This window comes from Trachemys scripta, chromosome 1 (genome assembly GCF_013100865.1).
Source record: "Trachemys scripta elegans isolate TJP31775 chromosome 1, CAS_Tse_1.0, whole genome shotgun sequence".
Lineage (NCBI taxonomy): Eukaryota > Metazoa > Chordata > Testudines > Emydidae > Trachemys > Trachemys scripta.
The window spans coordinates 189103321-189114277 of record NC_048298.1 but is presented as its reverse complement, the minus strand read 5'-3'; the positions used below and the strand labels follow the sequence as shown (position 1 = coordinate 189114277).

Below are 10957 nucleotides of genomic sequence, written 5' to 3'. Positions count from 1 at the left end.
GGACCCTCTGTTGCTTTTTACAGATTCAGACTAACACGGCTACCCCTCTGATACTTGACCAAGTATTATTATCTTATGAACTACAATTGGCTAATAACATAGTAAAAGCATCCTGATTGGTTAATAACTTAGATTGGTTAATGATTAAATAACACATTGTTTTACTATCATGTGCTGCAAAGAGATGCAGGAGTAGGGTGACCAGATGTCCCATTTTTAAAGGGACAGTCCTGTTTTTTGGGACTTTTTCTTATATAGGTGCCTATTACCTGCTACCCCCTGTCCCGATTTTTCACAGTTGCTATCTGGTCACCCTATGCAGGAGACACATTAAAGAGCCATTTGTGGCTCACAAACCTCAGTCTGAGTATCACTGATTTAAAGCAAGGAAGGATGGGAAGGGGCAACTCCTCCTTTTCTGCTAAATCTAGAAGGGCACTCACCCTCCTCTCCTTGCTTTGGATAAACTGCACTTCCTCAACAGCTCTTCTTTCTCCTTGGCTGGTGCCTTCCTATTTCAATGTACTTTAACCACTGGACCTGGGCAGGGAGATCTCCTGTGATACCACACAGTTTGCAGATCCTTAGGGTGGACTGAGCATTTGTGTATGTATCCGTGACAGTTACATGTGCAAAGAGGTGTGTATGCATATTTGCGTGCACACAATTCCAGCCATGTTTTGAAAATCTGGTCCTTTGTTTTGCCATTTAGAACTTATTCTAAAAACACTTTTAATTAAAATGAACTCAGAACACAAGAAAATAATGTTCTTAAGTAAATCAATTATCATTTTAAAACAACTGGGTGATAATTTCACTTTGTTTTTAATAGTCCTTTTGTTGGCAAACAAATGCAGAATATTGCAACTTGTTAAAAAGACTCTGAAGTAGGTTTTTTGCCTCTTTTGTAATAACACCGGAATTTCAAAAATGATTTTATGTAATTACAACCTTTTAATTTGTTTCTTTTGTCCATATTTTTTTAGATCCATATCAGATTCTTGGACCAACCAGCAGCCGTCTTGCAAATCCAGGTGAGAAGGCATTTTGCTGTCTGAGGGATGATTTTTCTTCAAATTTTACATTTTATCTCTATCACCTGTTACAGATTGAAGGCAAGGTTCAGCAATGCAGTGAGCATTCTCAGCTCCCATTGAAATCAATAGGAATTAATCAGTGGATGCTTATGGCACCTAGTGGATTGCAAGATTGGTAATCATATGAATAGTCTTACTGATTCAGAGGGTCAGTGCAAGGCATATGCAGTACTTAAGCCTTATTTTGAGGGTTTAAGTGGGATTTAAGCAATGCATTGGAATTGCAGTGGCCCATTACACAGGGTTGAATTTCATCCAAAGAGAACAAGGCAGGTAAAATTAGTCCCATTATTAGATTAGAAAGGAAGGGAGAGAGCAGTGAATATTTGGCCAGTGTCTAACATGACAGATTTCTCCAGTGACCTAGACCCTGTCCACATAGTCAAACTGTGTTTTTTATTATTAGAAATATATTTAATCCGTTAAAAATGCTATCCAAAATATTAAATAATGGCAGTTCATTTTATTCGTATGTTCTATACGTGGGACCAGATCCTCAGCTGGTGAAACTTAACATCCGGTTTACCCTCACTGAGTATCTGGCCCAGGATGTCCTCAGCTACAAAAATATTGGTTTGGAGTGGTTCATATCACAAGTAAAACCACTAAGTGAGCATTTCTTTTTGACATTGATTTTATTATTTGCAGAAATGATGCCACGTACTAGACTAGACAAATACAAGAGACTTTTAAACAAATAACTTTATGAACTGACAAGCAGTAAATGGGAGCAAATGGGAAAACAGAATCCCTTCTGCAAAGAAACAACTGGGTTAGAAGTCTCAAAGACATTCTCCCACTTGAAAAAAGCAGGCTATAGTTCCAAGAAAAATCAGATGATTTTGTTTAAATATGGCATTCCATCCAGGACTGTCTTATTGAACACAATCTGAACTATGGCCTATAATGTTAAAAGGCAAGGGCGGGGGCGGGGGAGAAGGTGAGGGAGCTTCCTGGTAAACTGTTATTGATATACTATGGACCGGACTGATTTAATTGTTAATCTGACTCCACTGTAGTCAGTCTGGTTTTACAACAATATAACTGAGATAAATTAGCAATGCATATGCCAAATACTGTTACCCCTTCTTTAGCAGCCAAATGGTAAAATGCTCCTTTCTCTCTACTCCCTTTTCCTATTGTTAGTAAGATTTCTTTCTATAAGAATGATTGAATCATCGTGATGATTCTTTTGATGATATTGTTGTGACCTGGTTAGGTTAGGAGTATTTCAACACTAAAGGTTCTTTTTCCCTTCCATTTAGCTGTATGGTATAGTTACATCAAACAAAGTTATAGTTTAGATTGCATTTTAAGATAAAGATTTTTGTATTCCATAAAAAAACAAATGAGAATTACCGCTGTTTTCAAGAGGGCTAAGGGAGTTAGGTGTCTAAATCCCATTACAATTCATTGGAAGCTGGGCATCTAACTCCCTTAAACTCCTTTGCAAATCCCAGCGTAGCATATATAGCATCAACTGGCTTTTTGCTAGCCTTGTGCCTATGGCATTGTGAAAACAGCTAATGTGATATGCCCTGGATAGAGATACATGTTAACATTTGAGGAGAGCCACGGGTATGGAATTTCTATAAACTATTATTCCTGCACTTTAACAAGTTTTGTGTATTTATAAAATGGTGAAATTACTCTCTCATTAAAAGGAAATTGACAGAAACCATTTATTTTCATACGATTATATATTACATTTGGAAGGCAAGTGTTTATATTAAAACATATGTTGGATTGTTTATTCAGAAATTTGTGTTTTGTCCAGTGCTGGACTGTTTATTGATTTTCAAACTCTAATCCTCTAGTTATATTTCATGCATTAAAAGTGCGTGCTTTGCTCATACCATGGATTCTTTTGTTTGTTTGTTTATTTAATCATGTTAATGGAACAGAAGAAATTCATTAAGTACAGTTTGCATAAATATCATTTAAAAGAATAAAAGTTTCAGTTGCACTGAAGTATAAACTGCTAATATATTTCAGATGTGACTTTAGATTGATATGATAGTCCACCCTTATAAACTTTCTTAAAAAATGCTCATTTATTAGCCCCACATATCTGCTTTTTTAAAAAAATGTAATTTTTGGGCAGAGATATAGAGTACTTAGAAGTTAGCACCAAAAATCTGTTTGGCAAATTCTGCTGACATTGCGACTGCAATATACAGAGCATTGAAATCTGTTACAGAGTATCAGCGCTGCCTTGTCATAAAATACTACTTTTTTACATGAATATTGGTGGCAGGACCTATCTAATACTACTGCCAACTGTTTAAAAGGTTCGTATTTTATTTGTATAATGTTGTGTAGAGACCTATTGCAAAGTTGTCAAAAACAATACGACTTCTTTCGCTTTAAGATTTAATTTCCAAAGAAGGGAGAAATACCAGTGTTTGGAATCGTAACTTCAGCAGTCGTTTTCACTCCTGTTTGACAGAGAACAATTACAAGAACTCACTTTATAGACCTTTTAATTGTTTTCTCAAATGCTGTGCAATGCAGTCAGATGCAATGCAACAGCAATCTAATGAGTTTCCATTCTACATTTCCCTAACTATTGGAAATGAGTGATATGGTTTGGAAAAGATCCAGCTTTCTTTAAACTTCTCCATTTTGTGTAGGTTTATTCCATAACGGAGAAAATTTAGTTGCAAAATGATACTGTGCGAACAAGAAAATTATTATGCAAGTGAAAGCTATTTGTCCTGAACTTTAGAGATTAGTTTCCTATATCTGTGTTGTATTATTTCACCATCAATTTTCCAAAGTAAATGACATGAGATAATTATTAAATATGCACATAATGGCATCTTGTCTGTCAAAATAGGGAAAACAATACTTTAAATTATGGCCCCTGCTGTGCAGATTTTTTTTTTTTTTTTATTTTTTTGAGAGCGAGAGAGACACTAGTTAGACTGGGAGACAGGAGCAGAAGTTGCAACATTTCCTAATTAGGGATCTGCGGTGAAAATGCACTTGGATTTCATATGTGAAAGTCGGGAAGTGTTGATGTTCTAATGTTATTAGTCATTGGTTCTTCACTTTTCCCCCCCCAACCATAGGGAGTGGACAAATACAACTGTGGCAGTTTCTGCTGGAACTCCTGTCTGATAGCTCCAATTCCAATTGCATTACCTGGGAGGGCACCAATGGAGAGTTCAAGATGACTGACCCCGATGAAGTAGCCCGGCGCTGGGGAGAAAGGAAAAGCAAACCCAACATGAACTATGACAAACTCAGTCGTGCACTCCGTTACTACTATGACAAAAATATTATGACTAAAGTCCATGGTAAGCGTTATGCCTACAAGTTTGACTTCCATGGAATAGCTCAGGCCCTCCAGCCTCATCCTCCAGAGTCATCCATGTATAAGTATCCAACAGACCTACCCTACATGAGCCCCTACCATGCACACCCTCAGAAGATGAACTTTGTAGCTCCCCATCCTCCTGCTTTACCTGTAACTTCCTCCAGCTTTTTTGCTGCCCCTACTACATACTGGAATTCACCAACTGGAAGTATCTACCCTAATACTAGGCTTCCAGCCACCCATATGCCTTCTCACCTTGGCACCTACTACTAAGTAGGAAAAAAATAAGAGACACTTCTCCATGGAATATAGTACCCAATTAATTATGATGAACTATATTGGAGAACATGAATTAAAAATGCCTAAAGAGACATGAAAAAGTTTGACTTGTGGGAAAATGTCAAAAAGACTCTTTGTAGTAGGGAAAGTATTCAAGAAGTATAAAGATGCTAAAATGTAATGTATATGGGCATCGAATCTGTGGACCAAACAACAAAAGACTGTTGTAGGTAAAAGCATGAAATGATAAGGACAACCTACAAAAGAAAGTGGTCTTAAAAAGTTGATAAGCTTCTGTGTAAAGTTTGATATCTTGCTAATGCAAACTGGGACTATACTACAGCAATATAAGGATCATTCTATAGTGACCTAACATACAGTATATGAATTCATTAAAAACAAAAACAAAAAAACAAATAACCCCAAACCAAAAAAACCCACCTGTATTTAAAAAAATGAAAACATATCAAAAAGACTGGTTGAGTGTGGAAGCTGATTTCGAATACAACAGCATTGTTTTTGGTTAAACTCAAAAGGCATTCCATTCATTGTAAAGGTATCAGCTATTTCAAACTGTGAAGACAACCCAAGCTTTAAGATTCCTTGACAATACTACAGGAACCCTGAGCCAAACATTGGAATTGAGAATGTGCTGGAAGGCAAGAGTATGATTGTACATCAAGGGCCTACATCTGATACAGGAAGTAGAAAGGAGGAAGAGGAGGACGAAGATGAGAATGGGAGAAAAGAAACTTCTTTACCAGTAGATACTGAAGAGACTGAAAACTTGGTAATGTTGGGACTATAAAGAATTACTTGTTTGGATTTGAGAAATATTTTGATCAGTATTATACCATTCCCAGTATTATAGAAGGAATAGACTTGATTTTTTTTTTTAAGTGGAGAAAGGGAAAAGCAGTAGAATTCAGAAATCAGAATATGCATCTCTTTAAAAAATGTAAAACTGGAATTGTCTGATATTTAAAAGTAACATTTAGGACCTCCTCATTATTAAGGGAGTTTGTTTTCTACTGGTTTAAGGTAAGAGACAGCCCCCAACTGCCAAAATCAGATATCATGTAAGTATTTTTGTGAGGCGGGCGCCAGTTTTTCTTTTTCGAGTCGCGAACGCTGTGCGTTTGTCAGAATGAAGTATACAAGTCAATGTTATTTTTTTCCTTTTTATATAATAATTATATAACTTATGCATTTATACACTACGAGTTGATCTCGGCCAACCAAAGACACAAAAAAGGGACAATCAAAAATATTGTGGCCTTGAATTTTAACTCTGTATGCTTAATGTTTACATTATGAACTTATTAGTACTTAGAATGCAGAATGTATGTAATAAAATAAGCTTGGCCTAGCATGGCAATTCAGATTTACACTGTAGTCTGTATTTGCATTTGTAGTGACCAAGATCTTCTTTCTAAATGGTTTAAATATTTTAAAATACTCTGTTTTAATTTTTTTTATTTATTTATGAATTTTAGCAATCATGAAAATGAGGGACAAATCCACACAGTTCTGTTAATACACCTGAATTCTGCCCTACAGCACCTCTGTTGTTTCTGTCCTGAGATTCTCTTGAGTGGTGATTGTCAACTGTGCCAAATTTTTTGATGGCTTTGTGGCCAAACATGAAAATTAAGTCTAGAACTGGGGGAAGATTGTGATCCAGAAATTCTTTTTCATCATCATATGAGAAATCCCAGTCTACGTCTTACTACTATATTAGAGTTTGTTTAACTATCATACAATCTTGCTATTGTCACATAACCACTCCAGAGGTGATCCCAGCAATTACAGGTCGGTAAGCCTGACTTTAGTACTGAGTAAACTGGTTAAAACTATAGTAAAGAACAATATTGTCAGACATATAGATGAACATAATATGTTGGGGAAGAGTCAATATGTTTTTTGTGAAGGGAAATCATGCCTCACCAATCTACTAGAATTCTTTGAGGGGGCCAACAAGCATGTGGACAAGGGGGATCCAGTGAATATAGTGTACTTAGATTTTCAGAAAGCCTTTGACAAGGTCCCTCACCAAAAGTTCTTAAGCAAAGTAAGTTGTCATGGGATAAGAGGGAAGGTCCTCTCATGGATTGGTAACTGGTTAAAAGATATGTATAAATGGTCAGTTTTCAGAATGAAGAGAGGTAAATAGCGGTGTCCCCCAGGGATCTGTACTGGGATCAGTCCTATTCAACATGTTCATAGATGATCTGGAAAAAAGGATAAATAGTGAGGTGGCAAAATTTGCAGATGATACAGAACTACTCAAGATAGTTAAGGCCAGGCAGACTGCAAAGAGCTACAAAAGGATCTCTCAAAACTGTGTGACTGGGCAAAAAAATGGCAGATGAAATTCATTGTTGATAAATTCAAAGTAATGCACATTGGAAAACATAATCCAAATTATACATATAAAATGATGGGGTCTAAATTAGCTGTTACCACTCAAGAAAGATATCTTGGAGTCATTGTGGATAGTTCTCTGAAAACATCCACTCAATGTGCAGCAACAGTCAAAAGCGAACAGAATGTTGGGAATCATTAAGAAAGGGATAGATAATAAGACAGAAAATATCTTATTGCCTGTATGTAAATCCATGGTACGCCCACACCTTGAATACTGCGTGCAGATGTGGTCACCCCATCTCAAAAAAGATATATTGAAATTGGAAAGGGTTCAGAAAAGTGAAACAAAAATTATTAGGGGTATGGGACGGCTTCTCAGCTTGGAAAAGAGATGACTAAGGGGAGGGGAGGTATGATTGAGGTCTATAAAATGATGACTGGTGTAGAGAAAGTAAATAAGGAAATGCTATTTACTCCTTCTTATAACACAAGAACTAGGGGTCACCAAATGAAATTAATAAGAAGCAGCTTTAAAACAAACAAAAGGAAATATTTCTTCACACAACACACAGTCAACCTGTGGAACTCTTTGCCAGAGGATGTTGTGAAGGCCAAGACTATAACAGGGTTAAAAAAAAAAACTAGATAAATTCATGGAGGATAGGTCCATCAATGCCAGGATGGGCAGGGATGGTGTCCCTAGCCTCTGTTTGCCAGAAGCTCGGAATGGGCGACAGTAGATGGATCACTTGATGATTACCTGATTCCCTCTGGGGCACCTGGCATTGGCCACTGTTGGAAGACCGGATACTGGGCTAGATGGGCCTTTGGTCTGACCCAATATGGCCGTTGTTATGTTGATATTAGTAAATAAAATGAAGAATGAATAACTTCCATTATTCCTCACTTTAAGACTGAGCGAATGATAGCTTCACAGTTTGTCATTACAATACACCTTTAGTGTTTACACTGGGTAGAATATTTTCTTTGTATTCTAGATTCAGAGTATTTCCACACTGTACATGGGGCCCAGATCCACATTTAGTATATAATGGCATAACTCCATTTTTTACACCAACTGAGGAGCTGGCCTTGTCCTTTAGGAATGGCTCTCCACAGCAAGCAGTGTTTATTGTGAAGAATATATACAATTAAGACTTCAAATGATGTCCCCTTCTTTGCTTTTCTTCTGAACCATTTAGTTAGATAGGTATGGTTTCATATTTTATTGTGAATATTTTGTATAGCCATTTTTCATTTTGATCATCCTTGCAGTGCAACAAGAACTTAGTTGCCAGACCTCCATGTTCTGGATATCTTGGCAATAGTCTGTAAATGTCGGATTACATTTAAGACTTTGAGCATTACTCAAATTGAAAGCAACAGCACAATCAGTCATACAGTAGTAGCTGGAAAAGATCCATTCAGAGCATGCAGCTCTTAAAAAAACTAACTGAAAGGTTACAAGAACTATGCTACTGGAAAAGGTTAGTCACTTGCTATTTTAGAAAGTCAAGCCACCTACCTTCTGAATATAATAATAATAGTCTGCTTTTCTGTGGAAACTCATTTCTACAAATGTCTGATATTACGTTGTGCATACTACAGTAAAAAAAAATGTTTATTATTGAACCACCTTTTAATTAAATATTTTTAAAATCCAAATAAAACAGCAGATGTATTTAAAGAAATCATCTGGAAGGGGCATAGGAGTATTCACAATAGTGCCCATAGAGTTTTAGAATATATCTCCTCGCTGCTCTTATCTGCAACAGGAACGACGGGTCTAATGCCTCCATTTTGACTCTGGCAGAGATTGCTTGGATCAAGATGAAGTATCACGTCACAGGTTGGAACCCGTGGCCAGTGTAGGCTGCACCTCTTAACAATTAAGAACAAAATCCTTGGGTGTGCCATCCCTGGGGATCCTGTTTGTAAAGCCAGTTGAACTGGCCATAGGAAGATTGCTTCAGTGTAGGAGCGATGCCACCTCTCTGTCTCTGCTACTGGTGTAAGTGATGTGGCCAGAGGGTAAGGAGTATGGCCAGGACATTCAGTGGATGATTCCTAAATGCCAATTCAGCCCACGGCACAGATGGTTCCAATTACCAACTTCTAAGAGCTTCCTCAGCAACCTTTACATTCCTTTTCTGTGTCTAGCATATTCCACCATTTGGATCCTGCAGATCTTCTTAGCCTCAAGCCCTAGATTCTTTGTGTATTCTGCATGGAGACAAAAGGACTCAGTAATTTTGAGTGAGTGCTGAACATTCCTTGCTCAGTTCATATTGTGCTAAAACTCTTACAATAAGGCTTAAATTGTGCAAACTTCTAAACAGAGAAACAAAACCTAAACTTTAAATGAGCCTTTGTATATTTTACACCTTTCTTTTCATTCTAACACAGGGTGAATTTGAAACAAGAATCTTCCAAGCGCCTCCTACAAAATAAACTCAGGTCACATTAGTTGCCAAATGAGGTGCTCCTCATAGCAGATTGTGTAGATATTCAAAATATGATCATGTATGCTTTCTGGGCTCCATTCCGCCAGATTCCTTGACCTGGGCTCCTTCTTGATCAGGAAGAGGGGGAAAGTGGTGGCATTCTCCCAAATGCCAATTACTTGTGGCACCAAACTGATCCATCACTCACAGTAGATTGTGCAGATCTGCTTTTTTACCTGCTTTCATGAGGAATGAAATCATTTAAAATGTCGACATTTATCATCACTGGTCCTCTGCGTTAACCACTCTCTTTGAGTAATGGGACGGTTCACACCTCTCAATACTATTGTTATCTACTGCTCATCTTGCTCACCTGTATGAGAAGCTGCTTGAGGACACAGAGGTGATATGGTTTGTAGTGTTTTCAGTAAGCAGATGATGCTCTTATCCTCATGTGTGATGTCCCCATGTCATCAAGCTGGAATTTTGCAGTTCAGAGGCTCTCAGAGTTTAGCCAAAATAGGGATTTTAATGAGAGCTGGCAGAATGAGTTACTGTCAGGGAAAGATAAATAATGCAGTTAGGCTAGCAGAAACACTTGGTGGAAATGGTGCAGGTAATACACGATCCTGATAAAGGGAGTTTTGTCTGCCTTTTGTCACTTAGGTTTGCAATTTTAGGGCCAATTGAATTCTTGGCTGCTCCTAGTTGCTCAAACTCAGAAGTGTCCAAGAGCACTTGGTCATCTCTGCTTAGCTAAGAGGTTGCATCCTTTCTTTCAGGAGGAGAATCTCACCCCAGTTCTCCATGCATTTGTCACCTACAGACTGGATTACTGCATTGCTTTCTCTTTGAGCTATAGGAGAAGGCCACTCGAAAACTTCAGCTATGATGGAATACAACTGCCGACATGCTCTGCAGGGCTTCTCACAGGAAGCACATTACACTTTGCTGAAGACTACATTGGCCTCCATTTCATTTTTAAATGCACGTTTTCATGTATGTAAAGTACTTAAGTAGTTATTCTCTTGCATGTCTTGGGAACTGGCACTGCCTTAATTATATACAAGGTGGTTGAGAGCATCTGAGGTGCTGGAGCTTACAACTTCCAGAGTTAAACAGGAGAGGAGTTACTCTCATGCACGGCAGTCTTAGTATAGGACCTTGCGCTCTGGAATTCACCCCTCCTATTCTCACAGGGTATGTCTCCACTGCGATAAAAGGCCCTCGGCACTGAGCCTTAGAGCCCAGGTCAGCTGACCCAGGCTCAGACCCATAGAGTTTAAGTGTGTTGACTATCAGAAAATGTTGCCAAGATTACCTATTAATTCGTGCTTTCTCTGAGGGGTGAATTAAGTGAGTATTTTGAGGGGAAGGCATTGAGGCAAAGATTGGGGAAGGTTTGTTAATGGGGCCAGTAGGCCAACTGGAAAATTGCCTGTTTTAAA

General features: G+C 37.9%; 1 protein-coding gene across 6 annotated transcripts in view; it reads left to right on the top strand.

The window, feature by feature from the left end:
- ERG (ETS transcription factor ERG) overlaps positions 1-6086 on the top strand; it is a 215070-nt gene extending 208984 nt beyond the window's left edge. For 4 of the 6 annotated variants that reach the window (XM_034752845.1, XM_034752875.1, XM_034752858.1 and 1 more), the window contains 2 exons: positions 987-1034; positions 4172-4692. In XM_034752845.1, the coding sequence (XP_034608736.1) occupies positions 987-1034; positions 4172-4692 (569 nt within the window). Of the gene's footprint in view, positions 1-986; positions 1035-4171 lie in introns of all 6 variants that reach the window. The other 2 variants (XM_034752850.1, XM_034752882.1) reach the window with 1 other exon arrangement.
- The last annotated feature ends 4871 nt before the right edge of the window (positions 6087-10957 follow it).